This window comes from Gossypium arboreum, chromosome 10 (genome assembly GCF_025698485.1).
Source record: "Gossypium arboreum isolate Shixiya-1 chromosome 10, ASM2569848v2, whole genome shotgun sequence".
Classification (NCBI taxonomy): domain Eukaryota; kingdom Viridiplantae; phylum Streptophyta; class Magnoliopsida; order Malvales; family Malvaceae; genus Gossypium; species Gossypium arboreum.
In genome coordinates, this window is record NC_069079.1 from 93,506,024 (window position 1) to 93,531,949 (window position 25,926).

Genomic DNA, 25,926 nt, shown 5'->3' on the forward strand with positions numbered 1-25,926 from the left:
CATGGATCCACCGATGGCTTTTGAGCCTAATATGTAAATGAAAGTAGTTCCGAAACCAGCCTACTAACGATGTGCCGGTTGGGTGGGTTGATATTTATATCCCCACATGATGTGATGAAGGACGAAGCTGGTGTGTAGCGGATGGATTATTGGGATGGGATTGCATTGCATGTTTGATGTGTGATTTTTTTTTTGAATGCTTGCCTTTCGTCGAGGGTTATACACACTGAGTTTGCGAAAACTCACTCCCTCTTTTGTTTTATTTTCAGGTGATGCTCAGTAGAAGGTTAGATGTTTGAAGGGACTCTAGGTGGCCAGCTAGCAAGTTAATTTGGACTTGTTTTTTTTAAGCATATAAGTTTCTATTTAATTAAGTACTTTTCAAATCAAATTGTAATAGGGCTTCCATTTTGTTATTATTTGGATTATTATTCCTATGTGATGTAATTATAAGAAGTTGAACATGGTTTCTTAAACTATAGTATGTCTTTTCTACGTTTCCGCAACTAAATTTTTAAATGACATGTTTTCATCAAATCTTATGTTTCAAACAAGAGGTTGAAAAGAGTTTTTTTGTTAATTAAGACTTTCTTTTATTTTAAGAAGGGTTTTCAATGAAAACACGGTTTTCACTAAAACACTTCAATTTGACACGCCGAATTTGGCCATAACGTCCGGGCTGGGTTTGGAGTGTTACATTTAATGGTATCAGAGTTCAGTTGCAAAACTCGGGCTGTGAAGTGGTCCTTATTACTTGGTTCTTTTTTGTGTTTTAAAAAAATTTTGATCGAATTATAATGTTTTTGGAAAAGGGGAAGTCTTGCTGAGCGGCACACCGAGTCTCCAATGTCGAACCAAGTAAGTTTTTCTGTTCTTGAGCCTGTTTAAATTGCTATACAGTAGATAGTTAGAGGGCTACTTTAGATGATTTTGTTAGAATGGAACCAAAGGCAACAAGAACTTAAAACTATAGAGGATTTTTGAAAACAATCCTCTTTTGAAATATTTTCATAAAACATCGGTTTTATTATTAAACTAACGAAAACTTCATAAAATTTTTAATCCAGATAATACACGAATCAACGATGAATGCTAGAACAGGTGCAAGAGGCCGTGGCCGAGGCAGTGAAAGTGTTAGGGCTGAATCGTCGGCATCGAGCCATATGCCCGATGTTGGAGTAGAAGAGGCTCCGACCTCACCTGTGACTAGGAATGGACCGTATTATCGGGCCGCGGAAGAAGATGCATTGTTGCAGGCAATGCTAAGGATTTTGGAAAGGGTTGCTGGGCCTAACAACGGCACTGGAAATCAGGGATCCATTCCGAAGCGACTTTGATCGAACAGGGCTGAGATCTTTAAGGGCGTGGCTCCTAACGTGGCGGAATATTGGTTGGAGGCCACTGAAAAGATAATAGAGGACCTGGACTGTTCACCAGAACAAAAGTTAAAAGGAGCCGTGTCACTACTTAGGGAAGAAGCCTACCAGTGGTGGCTGACGGTGAAAGAGGGTACCCAGCCGGAGATGGTCACTTGGGAGTTTTTCAAAGCTGCATTCCAAAGGAAGTATGTGGTTGCAAGTTATGTGGATGCTAGAAGGAAGGAGTTCTTGAACTTGGCTCAAGAAAACAAATCGGTGGCGGAGTATGAGGCGGACTTTCTACACCTTAGTAGGTATGCAAGAGTAATGGTGGCAACGGACTATGAGCGTTGCATTAGGTTTGAGGACAGACTGAGAGATAGCCTTAGGGTATTAATAGCTCCACAAAGGGAGCGAGTTTTTTCGAAATTGGTGGAGAAAGCAAAGATAGCGGAGGAGGTAAAGCACATTGAGCACTTAAATCAGGAGAAAGAAAGGGGTAAGAATAAGAGGGAGGCTGAGACCCCGGTTGTTGGACAGAGGCTGATAAACCGTAATTTATACATATTTTTACCCCATGCTTAACACATTTTATGGATGATTTTTCCTTAGAATTGGTGAATTCGATGCTCCTAATGCCTTAATTTCATGTTTTATACTTAAGGGAGCATAGGAAAGTGAAAGGAACGAGAAACAGGCCAAAAACGAAAAAAATGGCCCAAAGTACGATATCAACACGGCCTGGACTTCCTCACACTGGCAGTCCACACGGCCGTGTCAATCTGGCAGAATCGAAGCACGGCTCACATGGGCGTGGCACATGAGCGTGTCCTTACCGAGCCCAAGTTGAGTCCAATTCGAAAAAGGCTAATTTCGAGGGTTTTTAAGCATTCTAAAGCCTATAAATACACCCTAAAGGAAGAGGAAAACACACAGAGAGAGAAGGAGGCAAGGAACTGCTCAAAGGAAGTCGATTGATCCATCTTAGAAGCCGGATTCTCCATCAAGATTGAAGATCTCCCCTCAATTTCCCTTCAGGAGTTTTGGGTTTTCTTTATGTTTTGTATTCATTACTCTTCTGAGATGTTTTCCTTTTTAGTTATGAACTAAATCCCCTAAATACCTAAGGGGAATGAAACCTAATACGAATCTTGTTATTATTTTCTGAATTGTATGATAAATATTTAACTTGTTCTTAATTATGTGTTCTTAATTCTTGTTTTGATATCCCAGGATACTAATTCAAGATAAGCTCTTATTCAGAGGAGGAATAGACCCTGTCTAAGAGTACATTTGTCATAATTAAGCGGAGTTGATTGCGCTCCTAGAGATAGGGTGACAAGATTTTGCCGGATTTGGGTGAAACCTAATAAGGGGATCCATAGATCGAGTTAATGCAACCCTACGGTGTTAATTAGAGAAAAGTCTCAATTATTCAATCTAGGGATTAGACATTATTAGTCTTGAATAGGATAATAACATAACTCAGGGATCCTTATGGAACAAGTTAAATGAATAAATCATCCGATTTGGAGTCAGAATAACAAGTGAAGTCTAGGTGGATTTTTCCTTAGGTATTGTCTTAATTCAATCGTTTTTCCAAAAGTAATTCCCCAATTCTATTTTCTGTGCATTCTTCATTTAGATAATTAGTTAGATAAAACAAACCCCCTTATTCTTAGGCTAGATAATAAAAAGATAGTCATTACTAGTACTTTTAGTTCCTTTGGGTTAGACAATCCGGTCTTGCTAAACTATACTGATGTTCGATAGGTACACTTGCCTACATCGTGATAATAGTTAGTTTCAAGAACGATTAATTATAAATATTTAAAACCTATCACATGAAAATCGCGATCAAGTTTTTGGCACCGTTGTTGGGGAACTAAGATATTAGGAACGCTCAATTTTTATTACTTTACCCATTTATTTTTCTTGCAAGTTAATTTTACTTTATCTTTATTATTTATTAATTTACTTTTTCTTTCTCTTGGCAGGTTTTTATAGTTTATGACTAGAAGAAACCCGTCAGGACCACTACTTTTTAACGAAGAAATCGATCATACAGTTCACAAAAACCAAAGAGAAATAAGGCGAAGCTTACGATACACAGACAATGAGCAAGAGGACGATACTCAAACCCCAACCGAGCAGATGGTTGAAAACCAAGACAATCAGCTACCTCCTGCGATACCCATTGAACTGGCAAATCAGAATCTTGCTCCTCGTACTATGTGTGATTATGCTAAACTAACTTTAACAGGAACTGAGTCAAGTATAGTTAGGCCTGCTATTGCTGCAAATAATTTTGAACTGAAACCTAACACAATTCAAATGATACAACAGTTTGTTCAGTTTGATGGTTTGCAGGATGAGGATCCCAACGCTCACTTGGTAAATTTCCTAGAATTCTGCGATACATTTAAAATCAATGGCATTTCTGATGATGTCATACGTCTTCAGTTGTTTCCCTTTTCATTAAGGAATAAAGCTAAACAGTGGCTGAACTCATTACCACAAGGGTCAATCACTACTTGGGAACAAATGATCGAAAAATTTTTATTAAAATATTTTCCACCGGCTAAAATAGTCAAATTACATAATGATATCTCTTCGTTTGTGCAGATGGACTTAGAACCTCCTTACGATGTATGGGAGAGATTTAAGAACCTACTGCGAAGGTGTCCTCACCATGGATTACCTCTATGGTTGCAAATTCAAACATTCTACAATGGTGTGAACCCCTCGACAAGGCAAATGATTGATGTAGCAGCTGGGGGAACCATCAACAACAAAACACCTAAAGAGGCTTACGAATTTATTTAAGATATGTCACTGAATAACTAACAGTGGAAAGTCATGAGGACTAAGCAAACTAAAATAGCAGGCGTTTATAACGTCCATTCGGTTACTATGCTGTCACACCAGGTAGAACTTCTAAATAAAAAGATTGATGGTTTACTTGGTTTTACTCAAGTACATCCAGTGATGAGGTGCAAGACGAATGGAGGAGGAGCATGCACAGAGTATCAACCCTTCAACCCTAACATCGAGGAGGAACAAGTCCAATATATAGGTAACAATAACTCTAGATCCCAAAATAACCCATATAGTAACACTTATAATGCAGGTTGGAGGAACCATCCCAATTTCTCGTGGGGCGGTCAAGGAAATCAAAGACCACAACATCCTCTAGGTTTTCAATAACCACCTATCAGTAGGAAAAGAAATCGAACCTTGAGGAGATGCTGTCTAAATTTATCTCAGTGTTAGAAACCCATTTCTAGAACACCGAGACAGCACTTAAAAATCAACAAGCGTCAATCCAAGGGCTCAAAACTCAGATAGTCCAGCTTTCCAAACTAATCTCTGAACGACCACAAGGTAGCTTGCCAAGTAATACTAAACCCAACCCAAGGGAACAGCTCAATGCGATTAATGTTCAAGATGAAGAAGGATTCGTTGAGCTTAAGCCAAAACCGAGGCAGGAAACTATGGTGAGCAGAGATCAAGGTGAGGTAGGTCATAATAAAAATAAATCAGTGAATGTCGAATATAAACCTCGTGTGTCATACCCCAATGCGACAAGGAAAGACCGCTCAGATGAACAATTTGGTAAATTCCTAAAACTTTTAAAAAAATTACATATTAACTTACCATATATTGAAGCTCTATTGCAGATGCCAAACGCAATGAAATTTTTAAAGGAGCTTTTAGCAAATAAGCGAAAGTTTGCTCAGCTATTCTACAGAATAAACTACCCAACAAACTAAAAGATCCAGGGAGTTTTACGATTCCGTGCTTAATTGGTAGTTTAGATGTTAATAACGCATTAGCTGATTTAGGGGCTAGTATTAACGTCATGTATTACAAAATGTTTAAACAATTAGGTCTTGGGAAACCCAAATAGATTAGGATGAGCATTCAATTAACAGATAAAACTATAAGATTTCCTAGGAGTATTATTGAAGATGTGCTAGTTAAAATCGATAAATTTATATTTCTCGTTGACTTCATTGTTCTAGACATAGAGGAGGATAGCAACACTCCTTTGATTTTAGGACGATCCTTTTTAGCAACTGCTCAAATCATTATTGATGTTGGCACAGGTGAGCTCACACTTCGTGTGGGAGACGAAACAATCACCCTTCAAGCTCGAAATTCTGGCAATTCATCGGAAATTGAAGGTGATTGTCTAAACCATTCTACTAAAACTGACAATATGGTGCCACCTACTTTGCAAGAAATGAGTCTAAAGGAAGTACATGAACCATTCCCAAGAAATTGTAGAGAACCTATTCATGAAGATCGAAGGCTACAAATCGAGGAGCTAGATGAATGGTGGATGCATAAACCGAGACCACGCGATAAACCAAAACTATGCCAGAACGAGCTCAATGCCTTTCCAAATCAACTTAAGGTTGGAGATAAAGTATTATTAGATGCCGCAGATCCTCACATTGCCACTACCAAACCGAATGAAGAAATCCCTCTTACGGTACTTAACATTTTCCCATTCGGTACAGTTGAGGTAAGTCATCCCAAGTTCGGCACTTTTAAGGTAAACAACACCCGTCTAAAACCTTATTTTAATGAGAATGATAGCAGGAATGAGGAGTATAAACTCCTCGAACCACCATGACCATTCAATAAAGAGGTAAGTCGAGCTTAGACTATAAATAAGCGCTTCTCAGGAGGCAACCCGAGCACTAACAATATTAATTTCTTTAAATTTTAGTATTTAACACCTAACTTAATAACGAAGATCTTGAATACAGGTTTTCCACACAGACACGGCCATGCACATGGGCGTGCTTATGACCGTGTGGAAACAGGGCAAAGATTTCCCCAACACGGGCAACGACAAATCGCCACGACCGTGTGACATAGCCGTTGGTGAACCTACCAAAACAGCACGGGCGTGCGACACACCCTTGCCTTGAACCCGCGGCTGAACCTATCAAATTAACACGGGCGTGCGACATGCCCGTGTCTAGCCCCCGTGGTCGAACCTGTTAAATTAACACGGGCGTGGGCCCATATACACGGGCGTAGGAGAAGCAAACGAAGCCAGTCATGGTCATGCGACACGACTGTGTGCACCCACACGCCCAAGGAACACGGGCGTGTATTAAATGTCAGACGCACCCAAATTCAAAATTCGCGAATCATACGGGCTAAAATTGGGGACCACGGGCGTGTGCCCCAAAATTTATAAATAGGTTGCACTATTCATTGTCTTCTTCACCCAAAAATCCCTAACCCTAGCCGCTGCAAGTCCACACGCCCTCCCTGTCACGCCCGTACACCGCCTCCAACTCTATTTTTGACGCTCATTCTCCCCTTTCTAGCGTTTGTTTACTCTTTTCCCTTTAATTGCACTCATTTTTCATGTTAAGTTATCATAGTACTATGCATTATGTTCTTTTCATCTCTTTATCACTCACATTTCATATCTACAGTAGTTATTATCTTTTCATGTTCAAATTCTTACTTATTACATGATTTCTCTACTCCATTTGATTAGTTAGAAGTGAATAGTCATGGTTAGGATAGTTGAAATATTCATGCCTCTTGTGTTAACATTTCTGTTCATTCATATAGTATGTTGCATTCCATTCTTTGCCATTTTTCCTTATATCACCATGCTAATGCCACAAAAGTATGCCATTGAACTTATTATTTTAGTTAAACTTAGTAGTTGTGGCTGAACATATTTATGGATTTTCCCTCCTTGAATTTAGTCGCATTTTACCCTGTCTACTCGTCAAGACGAATTAATGTTTCAAATTGTAGGTACCATGTCATCTTCACGTGGTAAAAAGGCTGCTGTCCTTGATTCAAAAAAAAGGAAGGGACAGTCATCTTCTACGGGTCCTACTGCGAAAATTCGCCACCCTTTCCTACAATTCCCCATCGGGCCCCAAGAAGAAATTTTCCAAATACTTCGAGCCTGACCTTTAATTGTGGGCCACTACATCGACTGGACTACAGTAGGACAAGTTTAGTTGGCTAATGCGATTCGGGCCCTCCTAACCACCGACCCTTGGGCACTTTTCTTTGAGATCATTGAGCCAACATATCTCGAGCTCATGATGGAACTATGTTCAACGTTTCATCTTCAGATCGTAATGATGAACTACGATGATCCCGGCACAGTGAAATTTTGCCTAGGCAAATTAGTCCGCTAGCTCAGCGTCCTAGAATTCGGTACGACATTGGGCTTATATACGGAGAAGTTCAAGGAGGAGAATGACTTAGATACTCTCAACCGCCATATCCATCGTTGTCCTTCACGGTGCTGGGACACACTAGTACCAGATGCAACCACCTATAATCCTAGCCGCTCCAAGGCATCGGTTCTCCCTCCATCTCTGAGGTACCTTCACGCCATTTTGGCTCACACGATTACGGGAAGGCGAAAGAGCACTAGAGTCGTCAACACTCACGATGCCTATTTTCTGCGATGTATGTTGCACGGGCACGTCATCGATCTTGCTTATTTCGTTGCCCTCGCCATTCAGCACCAAACGGAGCGGCATAGGCAGGGGGTCATCTCCATTGGCCCCTATGTTACTCGGTTGGCTCGACACTTTGGGCTCCTCCGCACTGCGGCCCAAGAATCATCCTTGACCCTCATTGGCCAGATGTATCCATAAGGCATCTCAAGCATGCTAAGCATGAGGATGATCGAAAAGCACTGAGGAACCTACCCTCCTCAATATCATCTTGCCCAATCTACCGAGGAGGAGACCCCCGAGGACATTACTGATGATGTTCCCCCAACGCACGAGGACCCACCATCTCAGCCACCACCACCCTCTCATCCAGTTCATGTGGCGGCTTCATAAGCTGACATTTCTGAGCGCCGCACTCGATTCGAGCAGCAGTGTTTTCAATGGTTTGACAACATTGATGCTACTCTACAGCAGATCTGTCAGCACCTCCACATCTCATCGCCACCCTGTCCTCGCGAACCATCTTGCGATGAAGATGTTTAGAAACTTTTATTTATTAATTTATGTTTTTACTTTTATTTTATTTTAAGACTACTTTTTATTTTTCTTTCATCTTATTTTTTTTAGGATTTATAATTTTTATTTAACAATTTTGAATTCCGACTATTTCCTACCGAGTAATCATTCTTCCTTATATATTTCTAAAAGAGTTCCTGATGCTATCACAGTTATAAAAAGCTCTAAAGCTCATCATCAAATAGGAACTAAAAACTTCACCGGGAAAGGTTCTCCATGACTGCCATGTCCTGCTTAACCACAACCATAGCCACCACTAGATATAATATTCTTCTGGCGCAGGACTTATGGACTAATGAACCTCTACCACCACCGGAGTATCCTCCTCCACCCTCACGCCGATTATTCTCCAAAACTCTAGTTCAAGGAAATTCATTCATCATTCAGGAAGTTTCACTTCTCTCCCTAACTTATTTTTATATTCTTTTCTATATATCTATCTTTGTACATTGCGGACACTGTACATCTTAAGTGTGGGGGGTATTCATTTCATTATCAGAAAAATCCCTAAATGACTGCCTTGTTCTCTTGAAAAGCTCTCATATCATGTTTAGGATAAATTTTGATTGATTTATGACTTTTATTGATATATCTTGAATTAAAACATAGGCATTTATGCATTGATTGTTTAAACTTTAAGACATTAGAGAATCGAGCATGATAAGTTGATTTTTAAGAATTTAAACTTTTAGGTTGTTTCCCCAAAGTTTAGGTATTACTTTGAGTTGGAATTCACAAGTTTTAAACATCAAAAAGCCATAATTTTTGTGAGATTTTTGAGCCTTTTGAGCATCTATTAATTCTTTCATGCTCACTTTTATTATTGCTTTGAGTCCGTCAGTATTGAACTGTTATTCTAGAACTTGCTTGATTATGCATGTCAAGACCATACCATTTGATTTGATATGTCAAAATGATTAAGGCACTTAGGATTAACCTATTCATGCCATGAAAAGCCTACCTCCACGATTAACCCCTAATGAACCCCTTTGAGCCTAACAAGCCATTTCTTGTATTACCCTTAATATTAACCCTTAACCCATTATTGTTGAAATTCCATAAATTAAATTTGATCTCTATTTTTGTCGAGATTTGAATTGAAATAGTTACTCAACTACGTCTTGTTCTTAATAGTTAGTCTATGTTATTTAACTTGTTCTTAAAAAAATTATGTATACACATTAGTAGTAATCTTTTGTTTTTGATCTTATGTATTTAAATTTGATGTTCTGTGAAGAAGCTCTGTTATATGCAAGTAATGATTAAATCTTTTTTCTAGTTAAGTGATTTTTCAATTCAATCTCGATTCTAACCGTTTCTTTCAGCTTGTGACCACACCTCCTAACCAAAACCACGTTACAACCCTCTAAAGACCTTTTGATTGATGGATCATCTCAATTTATAGTGGTGGAGATATGATTTTCATGCAAGACTATGGTAATAACTTTTCGTATTGGCTGATGAGTGCTACTTACATTGTCCTTAAACACTTTGAGTGATTTGAGTGAATCTTTAGTGAGGATGTTCAACTCCGTGAGATTTCGAATCGAGGTAACCACTTAGATAAGGGGAGATGCCTAAAGTTTTGCATGACTAAATACTCAACTTGGAATGTTTGAAACTTTGATGTTCTTTCAGTTGAATTTTCAATGTATGATTACCTATGGATTATTTTGAGATATTATCAATAGAAATTATAGGTTGAGAAGAATTTATTTTGATTATGAGTTGAGAATTTTGCTTGAGGATAAGCAATTACTTAAATGTGGGGGTATTTGATAAACCGTAATTTACACATATTTTTATCCCATGCTTAACACATTTTATGGATGATTTTTCCTTAGAATTGGTGAATTCGATGCTCCTAATGCCTTAATTTCATATTTTATACTTAAGTGAGAATAGAAGAGCGAAAGAAACGAGAAACGGGCCAAAAACAGAGAAAATAGGCCAAAGTACGAGATCAACATGGCCTGGACTTCATCACACGGATAGACCATACGGTCGTGTCAATCTGACAGAATCGAAGCACGACTCACACAGGTGTGGCACACGGACGTGTCCCTATCGAGCCCAAGTTGAGTCCAATTTGGAAAAGGCTAATTTAGAGGGTTTTTAGGCATTCTAAAGCCTATAAATACACCCTAAAGGAAGAGGAAAACACACAGAGAGAGAAAAAGGCAGGGAACTGCTCAAGGGAAGCCGATTTATCCATCTCAGAAGCCGAATTCACCATCAAGACTGAAGATCTCCCCTCAATTTCCCTTCAGGAGTTTTGGGTTTTCTTTATGTTTTGTATTCATTATTCTTCTGAGATGTTTTCCTTTTAGTTATGAACTAAATCCCTAAATACCGAGGGAATGAAACCTAAGATGAATCTTGTTATTATTTTCGAATTGTATCATAAATATTTAACTTGTTCTTAATTATGTGTTCTTAATTCTTGTTTTGATATCCCGGATCTTGATTCAAGATAAGCTCTTATTCGGAGGAGGAATAGACCCCGTCTAAGAGTACATTTGTCATAATTAAGCAGAGTTGATTGCGCGCCTAAAGATAGGGTGACAAGATTTTGCTGGATTAGGTTGAAACCTAATAAGGGGATCCATAAATCGAGTTAATGCAGCCCTAGGGTGTTAATTAGAGAAAAGTCTCAATTATTCAAAATAGGGATTAGACGTTATTAGTCTTGAATAGGGATAATAACATAATTTAGGGATCTCAACAGAATAAGTTAAAAGAATAAATCATCTGATTCGGAGTCAGAATAACAAGTGAAGTCTAGGTGGATTTTTCCTTAGGTATTGTCTTAATTCAATCGTTTTTCCAAAAGTAATTCCCCAATTCTATTTTCTATGCATTCTTCGTTTAGATAATTAGTTAGTTAAAACAAACCCCTTTTATTCTTAGGCTAGATAATAGAAAGACAGTCATTACTAGTACTTTTAGTTCCTTTGGGTTCGACAATTCGGTCTTGCTAAAACTATACTGTTGTTCGATAGGTACACTTACCTACATCGTGATAATAGTTAATTTCAAGAACGATTAATTATAAATATTTAAAACCTGTCACACGAAAATCGCGATCAGAGGCCTAGGGCTAGGGCTAGAAATAACAGGGCAATTAGAGCAGGGCCCCCTGCTGCTAATCCAAGGGTGCCACCTTGTGCTGATTGTGGGATAAGCCACAGTGGCGAGTGTTGGAAGAGAATGGGAGCTTGTTTCACTTGTGGGTCTATGGAGGATAGGATCAAAGATTGCCTCTGAATGCCAGGTCGAGAGCTAGTAGTAGGCTAAGGTCGTGCTTAGCCACCAAGGGGTGGTCAGCTACCGCCAAAGGATCGTGGGCAGGCTAGGGGCGGTAATGGCAATGGATAAGGACGTGGAGCACCAGGTAGAAATGCAAGCCATGTTGAGGTGAGACAGCTAGCTTTTGTTTATGCTACTCATCACCGAGAAGACCGGGATGCCCCAGATGTGATAACGGGTATGTTTTTTATATATGAGTTACCTTACACAACATTGATTGATATTGGATCGACGCATTCATATGTTGCATGCAATATGACTGAATCTTTGGGTGATATATTTGGAATTACTGCGAGTGAGATAGCTGTGATAAGTTCGTTAGGGCAGTCAGTAGAAGTGACTAAGTTGTTTAGGGAGGTACCCTTAGTAGTCCAAGGGGTTACCTTTTTAGTGGATTTGATGGAGCTGTTGTTTAGCGAGTTTGACTTAATCTTGGGTATGGATTGGCTGGTGAAGCACCGAGCCACCTTGGATTGCACTGCAAAGCAAATTGTGTTAAGAACGGCAGAGGATAAAGAAGTGGTGGTGATTGGTAAACGTCGAAACTATCTGTCGAATGTGATTTTGGTATTAAGGGCTGAGAAGTTAGTATGAAAGTGATGCAAAGCCTTTTTGGCTTATATTAGTAATACGGAGGCGAAGAGCCCTACTGTTAAGGAGTTGAAAATAGTTAGGGAATTTTCAGATTTTTTCCCGAGGAGCTGACTAAGTTGCCACCCAACACAGAAGTGGAATTTGGAATCGAGTTGTTACCTGGGACGGCTCCAGTGTCTATCGCTCCTTATCGGATGGCACCAAAGGAGTTGGTGGAACTTAAGGCAAAGATTCAGGAATTGTTGGATCGAGGATTCATACGGCCAAGTGTATCTCCATGAAGAGCACTGGTGTTATTCGCAAAGAAGAAGGATGGAACCTTACGAATGTGCATCGACTATTGACAGTTAAACAAGTTAACTATTAAAAACAAGTACCCTTTGCTGAGAATCGATGATCTTTTCGATCAGTTTAGGGAAGCGTCCGTTTTCTTGAAGATTGATCTATGATCGGGGTATCACCAATTGAGGGTTAAGGAGGTAGATGTTCATAAGACAGCTTTCAGAACTCGTTATGGGCACTACAGTTTTTGGTGATGCCATTTGGGCTAACGAATACACCTGCCGCTTTCATGGATCTCATGAATCGGGTTTTCCAACCCTACTTGGATCGGTTTGTGGTAGTCTTTATAGATGACATTTTGGAGTACTCAAAAGATAAGGATGAGCATGATGCACTGTAACACCCCGTACCCGAGACCGTTGCCGGAGTCGGACACGAGGGGTTTGCAGACTTAAATTACTTGCTTTCATAGTCCATTTTAAAAATTTCCAGGCAGTTGGCTAACTGCGTCACTGTCATCTTAAAAATCATATCTTGAGTTCCAAAACTCGAAAATCAGTTTCGTAATTTTTCCCTGAAACTAGACTCATATTTCCATCTACAAATTGTTTTCTAGAATTTTTGGTCGGGACAATTAGTACAGTTTATTAGTTAAAGTCTCCCCTGTTACAGGGTTTGACTACTCTGACCTTTTTGCAATGCGACTTGGATAACTCCTTGTACAGGGCTTCAATACTTATGCCGTTTGTTTCTAATGAAACTAGACTCAAAAAGGAATCTATAAATATATGGTATGACTTCTAATTATCTCTGGTTAATTTATATAGAATTTCCAAAATCAGATCAGGGGATCCAGAAACCGTTCTGGCCCTGTCTCACGAAAACTTTAACATCTCATAATATACTGCTCATATATAACGTTTCGTTACTTTCCTATGAAAATAAATTCATCATGGTTCGATTACATAATTTATTCACTATTTAATTCCATTCCTACTATTTTTAGTGATTTTTCACATCCACATCACTGCTGCTGCCAGCATCTATTTTTAAGGTAAACTTTACCTATTTCATGATCCTCCATGGATCAACTAGAGTTTGTCATACATATACCAAAAGTGATCATGAATAACCATTCCCATGGCTAACCGTTACCAACAGTTCCATACTTCTCGACAGACAACATACAAAACGATTATAATGGATGATGGTAGCTTGTTAGCTGAGCTTCAAGTAAAACCGGTATGGGTCAAGCAGATAAGGAGTAAGAAGTTAGTGGATGAGACGTTGGGTACTCATTTTAAAAAAGTAGAGAGTAGAGAGACATCGGACTTTGGGATAAATAGTGAAGGAGTATTGTGTTTCCGTGGGAGAATGTGTATACCAAAGGACGATGATCTAAGGCACTCTATTCTATGGGAAGCACATAATGGTCTCTATGTAATGCATTCTGGCGGAAACAAGATGTATCAAAATTTGGGTGAGCTTTATTGGTGGCCTGGACTTAAGCATGAGGTTATGGAGTTCGTAAGCAAATCTTTAGTCTGTCAAAAAGTGAAAACGAAACATCAGTTGCCTTCGAGATTGCTTCAGCCAGTGAAGATTCCACTCTGGAAGTGGGAAAGGATCACTGTGGACTTTGTTACCCTTGACGCCTACTAAGAAAGACTCGATATGGGTTATAGTGGATTGGTTAACCAAGTCTGCCCATTTTGTAACGGTTCATACTGATTACTCATTACAAAAGCTGGCTAGGTTGTATGTTGAGGAGATTGTGAGATTGCATGGAGTGCCAGTCTCCATAATATCGGACAGGGACCCACGTTTCACTTTGCAATTTTGGAAGAAGCTACATGAGGCATTGGGTACTAGGTTAAACTTCAGTACGGCATTCCACCCTCAAACTGATGGACAGTCGGAAAGGGTGATCCAAGTATTGGAGGATGTGTTGAGGGGATGTGTATTGAGTTCCGAGGTAGCTGGGAGGACTATATTCCGTTGGCCGAATTCATATACAGTAATAGCCATCAAGCAAGTATTAGGATGGGTCCGTATGAGGCACTGTATGGGCGAAGGTGTCGAACTCCAACATGTTGGATGGAGTTGGGCGAACGAAGAGTTTTGGACTCTGAGTTAGTAGCAGATACTAAGGATAAGGTAAAGTTGATTCGAGATCAGTTGAAGAAAGCCTCGAATAGAAAGAAATCATATGCTGACCTTAAGCATCGTGAGATAGAGTATACAGTGGGGGACTTAGTTTTTCTTAAGGTCTCTCCGTGGAAGAAGGTATTAAGGTTTGGATGGAAGGGGAAGCTAAGCCCAAGGTTCATTGGGCCATATCGGGTTGTAAGGCGGATTGGGCTAGTCGTTTACCAGCTAGAGTTACCTCCTAAACTAAGCCAGATCCACGATGTGTTTCATGTTTCCATGTTGAGGCAGTATCGCTCAGATCCTTCACATGTCGTAGCAGTTGAGGAAATCGAGGTCAGGCTAGACCTAACCTTCGAGGAAGAGCCCATACAAATAATTGGTCGTGATGTTAAGGTACTAAGAAGGAAGTCCATTCCATTAGTCAAGGTGCTTTGGCGTAATCACAAGACTGAGGAGGCTACTTAGGAACCTGAGGAAGCAATGCGACGTCAATATCCTCAACTATTTGAATCAGGTAAAATTTCAAGAACGAAATTTCTTTTAAGGGGTAGAGTTGTAACGCCCCAAAAATCTCGAAACCCAAAAATCCTGAAAACTCGAATTTTTCTTTTTTGTGCTCAGCATTTCTGGTTAAGTGTTAATTACGTGATGGTAGGTCTTAGTCAAGGTTTGAGTTCAAATCTAGGGTTGAAGAAATTATAGTTTAATAATTAAAAGGACCTTGTTGGCAAGTAGTTGGGCCTTTAAATAAAGATAGGGGAAAATGGCATCAAAAAAACCTTGTGGAGGAGTGGCTAAGTGACGCCACTTAGAGTGTAGGGAGGTGGTGTTAGTAGCTAGCAAGAAGATCCAAGGTTCGAATCCTAGCTTAGTGTTTTTTAGAAGTTTAATTTTGTCCTTCTAGAAGGTTGGAAGTGGCGTGAAGATGGACACTAAGGGGAGTGTTCAGAAGAGAAAATTAAGTAAAGGATCAAGGGGTTATCGGGAGAAAAACGAAGAGATCAGAAAGGGGAAGAGATGAAGCTAAATGGGGAATTGAGGGCCAAGAAACTTGGCTATAGGGGCTATAAATAAGTGCCGAATGCAGGGTTGCCAGGCTAATGCCAAATTTCCTTCACCCTGTTACCGAAAACCCTTTTCCCTAAAAGTCGAAACCCTTTTGTTTTACTCTCTTTTCTTTGTGCTGATTTGTATTCTTTCTCTACACAATTTTCATTGTTTCGCTTAGCCGATTCCTTCTTCTACTCTTCTTCTTTAATCTATACCAAATAAACCTTATTCACCATACTAAGTTTGAAAGCCGAAAAGCTGAATCTTTCAAGGGCCAAATACTCTTCGACCGAATCTAGTGTAAGTGGTTGTTCTTCCAATCAGTTTTGCTACGAATCTATTACGCTGTTCTTTCCTCACTCTTTCTAATCAACTGTGGTAGGGAATTAGGTTCAATGTTTGGAGGGACTCTGGGTGGCCAGCTAGCAAGTTAACTTGGACTTGTTTTTTTTAAGCATATAAGTTTCTATTTAATTAAGTACATTTCAAATCAAATTGTAATAGGGCTTCCATTTTGTTATTATTTGGATTATTATTCCTATGTGATGTAATTATAAGAAGTTGAACTTGGTTTCTTAAACTATAGTATGTCTTTTCTATGTTTCCGCAACTAAATTTTTAAGTGACATGTTTTCATCAAATCTTATGTTTCAAACAAGTGATTGGAAGGAGTTTTTTTGTTAATTAAGATTTTATTTTATTTTAAGAAGGGTTTTAAATGAAAACACGATTTTCGCTAAAACAATTCAATTTGACATGCCAAATTCGGCCATAACATCTGGGCTGGGTTTGGGGTGTTACATTGGTATAGTTAGATTCAACATTTTGAATATGGAATGTATAAGAACTTGGTCTTTTTGTTATGTGCCATATTGATTAGCCGAATGTGTTGGCTAATGAAGATGTTATTGATTAGCCATTAAAGGTGGCTCATATTGATTATTTGGGTTGTAACCCTAATCAATTATGCATGCATGCAAATGTGTTTATGCTTGTTGTAGCCACTTGATGGATGTTTGATGTGGCTTGTGATTGCGATTGTTTATGATCATGATTGTGATGGATGGCATGTATGTTTAATGGATTAAATATGATTAATGTGCATGGCAATAAATTTGGTACAAATTTATAACTTGGAAATAGGATAGCAAAGATGATTATTCATGAAATTGATGTGGAATACCTTGGGTAAACCTACTAACTTGAAAATGTTATACATTGACTTATTAAAAACATAAAATGTCCATGCTTCATATGATAAAAGTGTTATGTTGTATGCCATGAAGTGGGTTTAAGTGTGTGAGTGCTTAAGGGTGGTAAATGGCTTGGAAAATAGCCTAGAAATTGTCCACACGGCTAGAGACATGGCATGTGCCTAGGCCGTGTGTGACACACGGTCTGCCCCATGGGCGTGTGATCCGGCTGTGTGTCCCCTGCACCCTAATTATGCAAAATAGAATGCCCAGTAGTAAACACACAGGCAGAAACACGGCCGTGTGTCTCAGTCATGTGGAGGGCACGGCCTCAGGACATGGGCGTGTGCCCAAGCCGTGTGAAGTCTGCACTTGATTTTTTTAATTTTATTCGCCACACGGCCTAAGCACACGGGCTTGTGACTTGGCCGTGTGACCTCATTTTGTTGATGATGTCATAAACAAAGAGCTAAACAGGCGTGTCCTAAGCCACACGGTCGTGTGACTCTCCAAAACAAGAAAATTTCCAAGTCTTCTCAAATTTTTCTAAAGTCTACGGTTTAGTCCCGAACCCCTCTTGATGTATGTTTTGGGCCTCGTAGGCCCTTATAAGGGACAATTTGCATGGGATTGAAAATTTTTAAATTTGGACGAAATTTTATATGTAACGCCCCATACCCGAGACCGACGCCGGAGTCGAACACGAGGTGTTAACAGACTTAATTCATTACTTAAACAGCTCAAACAATTTATTTTTAAAATTTTCAGTCAAGCTAGCAATCTGCATCACAGTCACTTAAAAATTCATATCTCGAGTTCCAAAACTCGAAATCCAATTACGTAAATTTTCCCTAAAACTAGACTCATATATATATTTACTAATTTTTTTCTAGAATTTTTGGTCTAGCAAATTAGTACAGTTTTTTAGTTAAAGTCTCCCATGTTTCAGGGTTCGAATGCTCTGACCTCTGTGTATTACGAATCAGATATCTCCTTGTACAGAGTTTCAATGACTATGCCGTTTGTTTCTTATAAAACTAGACTAAACAAGGAATCTTTACATATAAATCTTGACTTATAATTATCTTTTAAAAATTTATGGTGAATTTCCAAAGTCAGAACATGGGATCCAGAAATCGCTCTGGACCTGTTTCACAAAAATTTAAACATCTCATAAAATATAACTCATATACCTGTTTTGTTCCATCCATATGAAAATAGACTCATAATTCTTCAATTCCATATTTTATTCATCATCTAATTGTATATCTACTAGTTTTAATGATTTTTCAATCTCACATCACTGTTGCTGTCTGAATCTATTTTATGGTAAATTTTACCCATTTCATGGTTTCCATGGATTAGCTAGCAATTTAGCATACATAACACCAAATATGTTCATGATTAGCCATTCCAATGGCTAATCATTACCAAGCATTTTCATACCACTCAATAACCATATCATAAGACCATATATACAAAATGATTATAATGCTATACATGCCATACTCAAAATATACAAGCCATTATGCCAAGATGGTATACGGATAGTGTGAGTGTGCCTCCGACTATTCCCAATTTCCGAGCTGGCTTATCAACACTACAAGGAATGAAAAGGAGGGAGTAAGCATAAATGCTTAGTAAGCTCACATGCAAATAGCAAGTAACACAACTATATACGCAAACATAAAACATCATTTGCATAATCATCACCGAGACATTCATATCACATTTTCATTTATCATCTTACCATATTGTTGTTATATCGACTTTTCAACCCGAGGGTTAAGTACATACCTGTTCAAAGTATTCATTTCATAACACTTACCAATACGTCGCTTTCATCTCGAGTATTCCTCCATTTGAGTAGAATTTTACCCGTTGAACACATCGGAATATAATTCGGATACATGGAAAGTTTGCACATAAGTGCCACATATGTAGCCAAGCTACCATGTAACCCGCCCATAAGTGAACTCGGACTCAACTCAACGAGTTCGGGTGTTCGCATCCATAAGTGAACTCGGACTCAACTCAACGAGTTCGGATGCCTAGTTATATCTCACGAACTCGGACTCAACTCAACGAGTTCGGACATTCGCATCCATAAGTGAACTCGGACTCAACTCAACGAGTTCGGATGCTCAACCATCCTAGTGACATGTCACTTGTATCCTAATCTAATCCTTAGGTTCAAACGGGATTTTTTCCTTGATCTCACATCTTTGCCGTCTTCCACGGAATGTCGGAACCGATACTCGGTGATAGTTCATACTCATCAAGTAATTCACATAATTACATATTATTCAACAATAACCACAAAGCATAATATTTCATGATAATAATCAGCATCATATCATATAAACAACATTAAATTGCTTAAAATGACAATTATGTTACTACATTTACACATGAACTTACCTCGTATGCGAAAATGGCTACTTTTACCATTTCGTCCACAACTTGGTATTTTCCCCATTTTAGCCCGAATTTAGTTTTCCTTGCTCTATCATTTAAAATATAGTCTAATTAGGACTCACATTATACAAATTGACCCAAAATCATATTTTGGAAAAATTACAATTTTGCCCCTAAACTTTTGCATATTTACACTTTTGCCCCAAAGCTCGTAAATTAAACTTCAGCCTATTTTCTTATGTTTTATGACATGCTGATCATTTTTCCCTTCTATGGTAACATCAAATTCTCACTCTAACATGTACTTATGACTATTAGGTATTTTTACCGATTAAGCCCTTTTGCTCGTTTTCACTTAAAACCGAGTAGTACAAGTTGTCTAACATAATTCAAAACCTCATATTCTATCATAAAACACCAAAATACACAAATTTCACCTATGGGTATTTTTCCAAATATGAACTCTAGGTTGAATTATTGCTAGCATAAGCTTAATCGAGCTACCGAGACTCCAAAAACGTAAAAAACATTAAAAATGAGGCTAGAACGGACTTACAATCGAGCTTGGAAGCTTGAAAAACCCTAGCCATGGTTTCTCCTTGCTATATTCGGCCATGGGGTTGAAGATGAGCAAAATTGGCTTTTAATTTTGTATTTTAATTCATTTTACCCCTAAATGACCAAATTGCCCTTACTACTAAACTTTCCAAAAATTCCATCCATGTCCAATTTTTGTCCATAGACTTAGAAATTGGTAAAATTGATATTTAAGACCTCCTAATTAATATTTCAAAACAATTTCATACTAGAAACTTCTAGAATGCAAGTTTTACAAATTATTCGATTTAGTCCCTAATTTCAATTTAAGCACTTTATACATAAAATTTCTTCACGAAATTTTCACACAATCATGCAATCATATCATAGACCTCAAAATAATCATAAAATAATTATTTATATCTCGGATTTTGTGGTCACGAAACCGCTATTCTGACTAGGCCCAAAATCAGGATATTACATTATATCTCGGTTTTGTGTGTTTGTTTATGTTTAAGTCCAATAATGCCTCGAACGCTGTCTCGGTGTCAGATATGGGTAAAGGGTGTTACATTCATTAAATTCATTGTTGGCGATTCCCAAATGAGGCCATATGCCTATTGTAATTGTGGCAATACATGTTCCAAACTATTTACCTCTTGCATATAAGAGTTTATAAACATAACTAGCCTATTCACAATTTGATTAATTCCTTCATTGTAGACTCTATTTAGATTAAACCAGAATGCTCAAAACGTGGCCATCCATAATCTACATGTGTCCATTGTATTGTTAATGAACTATTTAGCTAACCATCGCTTCCAATTGTTTTCATTGTTGGATGAGGAAAACGACACCTCCAAATCTCACAAAACCTAGACCATGACTAGACACTCTCGAAACAAGTGCTTGATCGATTCTTTAGCCCCTTGGCAAACAAGACACCAACTCCCTCTTGCCACGCTCCAAATGACAAGATTATTAAGAGTAGGCAAAAAAATTAGCGATTTTCCAGCATGTAAACTTAATTTTACTAGTGACATTATGTTTCCAAAGTTTTGTGTAAGAAGCTTTCAAATCTATATTCTAGTCTATAGCAACAATTACTTCCCCATCCCCACATTTGGCCATAAGCCACTAGTATCTACTTTTTACCAAATATTCCCCTGTATTATCCCCTCACCACACGAACTTATCTATCTGGCCAAACCTCAATTATAATAGCCCGTTTCTCAATGGTTTCAAAAATAGTGGTTTCGGGACCACAACTCTGACGTGTCAATATGGAAATATTAATAATATTGATAAGTTCATTAGTGTCATATTAAAATTTGGTTATGAAATTTTATCGTTTAAATAGTTAATTAAGTAAAAAAGACTAAATCGTAAAAGTTGTGAAAGTTGACTTCTATTAGTTGAAGTTACTAAATAGCTATGGAAAGGTAATTAAAAGGACTAATAGGGTGATTTATGCCAAAGGAGTTGTAATGGATGGGTTTAGGTGTTGAAAAGGCATGAAATTTGATTATATAATAAAAGGGTAAATTAGTACTTAGTCAAATAAATGATAAGAACAAAAATAAAAATGAAAATATCATCTTCTTCGTTAAGTTTAGAATCGAAAACCCTACAGAAGGAGGAAGAACATGAGGCCAAGCCTTGGCTTTATGATTAAGTGAGAAAATCTTGCCCCTTTTTAATAATTTTTATGTTTTTGAGCTCGTATTAGTTTAATTAGGACTAATTTGTAAAAATTTCAAATGTTTCAAAATTTTCCATTGATGAGTTTGAGTTATTCATGAAGTTTTATGAAAGATAATTGAGTTTTGTTGTTAGTTAAGACTATTTTGTAAAGTGGTTTTTGAAGATTTTAATGTTAAAGGACTAAATTGCTAAAAGTGATAAACCACGAGGACTTGATGTGAATTAACAGCAAATAGGAGCTATAGAGAGGCCCTTATATATTCGGCCAAGCTTAAATGTAAGTAAAAATAGTTAATTTGCATGTGTTGGGCTTAGGGACTAAATTTCACAAAAGTAAAATGTCGGAGGGTAATTTTGTAAAAATTTCTAAAAAGACCTAATTGTATAAAATGATGTAATATTGCTATTGATTTAGTTAATTGAAATGAAATTATTATTTTAGATTAAGAACATGTTGATAATCAAAGAAAGGACAAAGTAGTTGAGTAGTCTATGTACTTTGGTTATTGCTGCAAATCAGTCTGGTAAGTTCATACTAACAATTCTTACATATTACCAGATTATTTAAATTTCATCTAATGTTGTATTTTATCTATTGAATGTTTAAATAATAAATGAGTATAGTGAGTACGTGGTGTACCTAAAATAGTAGGCTTTGGACCGGTGATAATTTAATAGCTTTTGAGCTATGTACTAGTGATACAGACCATAGCAATGGCTTGAGATCCTGCATGTGTTGTAGATTTTCTGCAGCTTGTGTGAGTAGCATCATGAGCCGGTTAAAAATCTAAAGTTAACTCAAATGAGTGATACCCTTTTGATTACCTAAGATGAGATATTATTAGAACGATAACTTGGTTTATGACAATTTATCATGTCGCATTTTGATGACATGAATTATCCAAGTATAGTGTTTTCAAAAAGTTGAAATAATAGTAATATGGAATACGTTTTGAATTATTGTATTGTTCAATACTCACCTATTGTGAGCTGTGATTGATAGGAACTTAATTTCTTATTCTTCTACATTGTTTTGTTATGTTTAAATCCGGTAAGATTATCGTCTAATCATTGAACTTACTAAGATTTTGTAAGCTTAGTTTTGTCTTCTCCCTTTTCTTGTAGATTACAATTTGTGGACAGGAGATCAGATCAACTCGTAGAATCTCACTATCTTGAGGACTCTTTTGGTAGATTTTGTAAACATTTGGCTTATATGGCATGTAATAGGGCCAATAGATATGATGTTATATTTCATAGCTATTTGGGATGTTTGGTACACTTGATATTTGAATGATAGTCCTTGTGGTATATTTGTTAAACTTTAAGTAAGCCTGTGTATGTGAACATGAAGTGGTAAATGTCATGTAGGTTGGTATGAATGTGCTTGAAATGAATTAGATTAGGTGTATGTTATGACCTATAAATGATTGCTTTGATAATGAGTAGTGTGAGCATTCTAATGTGTTTTGGTATATGATACCTTGGTGTGGTTTAGATGAATGAGTAGTTGTCTTAAGGTGTGGTTATAGACTTGTGAACATTCTAATGTGTTTTGGTAATGACATGTTTTAGTTGTCTTCAGGTCTGGTTGTAACACCCCTTACCCGTATCTGACACTGGGACAGGGTCCGAGGCGTTACCGGACTCACACATAAACATTCATACAAAACCGGACCATAAAATTTCATTCAATTTAAGACTATTCATAAACATGCATCTCATCCCTTATACGGGCCCACGAGGCCCAAAACGTACATTGGGTGTGGTTCGGGACTAAACCGAGAACTTTCAAAACTTTTGTGACACTAAGAAAATTTTCTTGTTTTGGAGGGTCACATGCCCGTATGGGTAGGCCGTGTGGTCATTGATAAATCGTAAATTATACATATTTTTACCCCATGTTTAATGCATTTTGTAGATGATTTCTCATTAGAATTGGTGAATTTGATGCTCCTAATGCTTTAATTTCATGTTTTGTACTCAGGAAAGCACCAAGAGTAAAAAGGAGCCAAAAAGGGACAAAATGGACCAAATCGAGAAGATGACACGGCTTAAGCCTTGCCACACGGGTAGCTCACACGCTCGTGTCTTTCGAGGGTGTCGACCAAGGCTTTCATGATTCACACGGCCTGGCCATTGACCCACACGCCCGTGTGCAATTTAACGGATCGAACACGGCCTGGCAATCATGTCACACGGCCATGTCACGCGGGCATGTCCCTGCTGACCCCAAGTTAAGTCCAATTCGAAAAAGGCCACTTTGGAGGGTTTCTAGGCATTCCAAAGCCTATAAATACGCACTAGAGGAGGAGAAAAAGGGAGACAAAGAAGAGGGGTAAGGAATTACACCAAGGAAGCCGATCGATCCGTCTCAGAAGTCAGATTCATCATCAAGACTGAAGATCTCTTCTCAATTCCCCTTCAGGAGTTTTGGGTTTTCTTTATGTTTTTTTATTTTTATACTTTGAGATGTACTCTTATTTTATTCTAAACTAAACCCCTTAGATACCTAAGGGGAATGAAACCTAAGACAAATCTTGTTATTGTTTTCTGAATCGTATGATAAATATTTAACTTGTTCTTAATTATGTGTACTTAATTCTTGTTTTGATATCCCAGGATACTAATTCAAGACATACTCTTATTTAGAGGAGGAATAGACCCTGTTTAAGAGTACATTTTCCATAATTAAGCGGAGTTGATTGTGCGCCTAGAAATAGGGTGACAAGATTTTACCGGATTAGGGTGAAACCTAATAAGGGGATCCATAGATCGAGTTAATGCAACCTTAGAGTGTTAATTAGAGAAAAGTCTCGGTTATTCAATCTAGGGTTTAGATGTTATTAGTCTTGAATAGGGATAATAACACAACTTAGGGATCTCTACGGAACAAGTTGAATGAATAAATAGTCCGATTCGGAGCCAGAATAACAAGTAAAGTCTAGGTGGATTTTTTCTTAAGTATTCTTTCAAGTCAATCGATTTTCCCAAAAGCAATTCCCCAATTCTTTTCTCTGTGCATTCTTAGTTTAAATAATTAGTTAATTAAAACAAACACTTTTATTCTTAGGCTAGATAATAAAAAGGTAGTTATTACTAGTACTTTTGGTTCCCTTGGGTACGATATCCCGGTCTTGCCATTACTATACTATTGTTCGATAGGTGTGCTTGCCTTTTCATCTTGATAATAGTTAGTCTAGGTTTGATCTTCATTATAAATATTTGTTACTTGTTACGAATCACGCGATCAAGTTTTTAGCGTCGTTGCCGGGGAATTGATTAGGAACACTAAATTTTTATTACTTTAGCCATTTATTTTTCTTACAATTTTATTTTATTATTTATTAATTTACTTTTTCTCTCTCTTGGCTGATTTTTATAGTTTATGACTAGAAGAAACCCATCAGGACCATTACTTTTTAACGAAGAAATCGATCGAATAGTTCGTAGAAATCAAAGAGAAATAAGGCGTAGTTTATAATACACGGAGAACGAGCGAGAAAACGATACTCAAACCCCAACTGCAGAGATGGCCAAAAACCCAGGCGATCAATTGCCTCCTGCAATTGCAGCTAATCAAAATCCTGCTCCACGTACTATGTATGACTATGCTAAACCTTCTTTAACAAGAACTGATTCTAGTATAGCTAGACCTACTATTGCTGCGAATAATTTCGAACTAAAACTTAACATAATTCAGATGATACAACAGTTTGTTCAGTTTGATGGTTTGCAGGATGAGGATCCCAACACACACTTGGTGAATTTTCTTGAATTTTACGATACATTCAAAATCAATGGCGTTTCTAATGATGCCATTCGTCTTCGGTTATTTCCCTTTTCACTGAGAAACAAAGCCAAGCGGTGCTTGAACTCGTTACCATGAGGGTCTATCACTACTTGGGAACAAATGACTGAGAAATTTTTACTAAAATATTTTCAGCCAGCTAAAACAGCTAAATTACGTAATGATATCTCTTCTTTTGTGTAGATGGATTAAGAAACACTTTACGATGCATGGGAGAGATACAAGGACTTACTGAGAAGGTGCCCTCACCATGGGTTACCGCTTTGGCTGCAAGTTCAAACGTTCTACAATGGTGTGAATCCCTCAACAAGAAAAATGATTGACGCAGCTGCTGGCGGAACCATCAACAATAAAACACCGGAAGATGCCTATGAATTCATAGAGGACATGTCACTGAACAACTATCAGTGGCAAGTTATGAGGACAAAGCCAACAAAAACAATCGGTGTCACCATACTCTCTAATCAGGTAGAACTTCTCAATAA

General features: G+C 37.9%; 1 protein-coding gene and 2 non-coding genes across 3 annotated transcripts; 1 reads left to right on the top strand and 2 right to left on the bottom strand.

Annotated features, from left to right (window-relative positions):
- Positions 1 to 1,523: 1,523 nt before the first annotated feature.
- Positions 1,524 to 12,295, top strand: LOC128282093 (uncharacterized). The gene is made up of 2 exons (XM_053020288.1): positions 1,524 to 1,911; positions 11,772 to 12,295. The coding sequence occupies exons 1-2, from the start codon at positions 1,524 to 1,526 to the stop codon at positions 12,293 to 12,295; spliced, it is 912 nt and encodes a 303-aa protein (XP_052876248.1).
- LOC128282835 (small nucleolar RNA R71) lies at positions 3,952 to 4,057 on the bottom strand. The gene has a single exon (XR_008273189.1). It is a non-coding gene; the product is annotated as a small nucleolar RNA R71 (small nucleolar RNA).
- A 13,296-nt stretch (positions 12,296 to 25,591) lies between the features above and the next one.
- LOC128283240 (small nucleolar RNA R71) lies at positions 25,592 to 25,698 on the bottom strand. The gene has a single exon (XR_008273582.1). It is a non-coding gene; the product is annotated as a small nucleolar RNA R71 (small nucleolar RNA).
- Between the last annotated feature and the right edge of the window lie 228 nt (positions 25,699 to 25,926).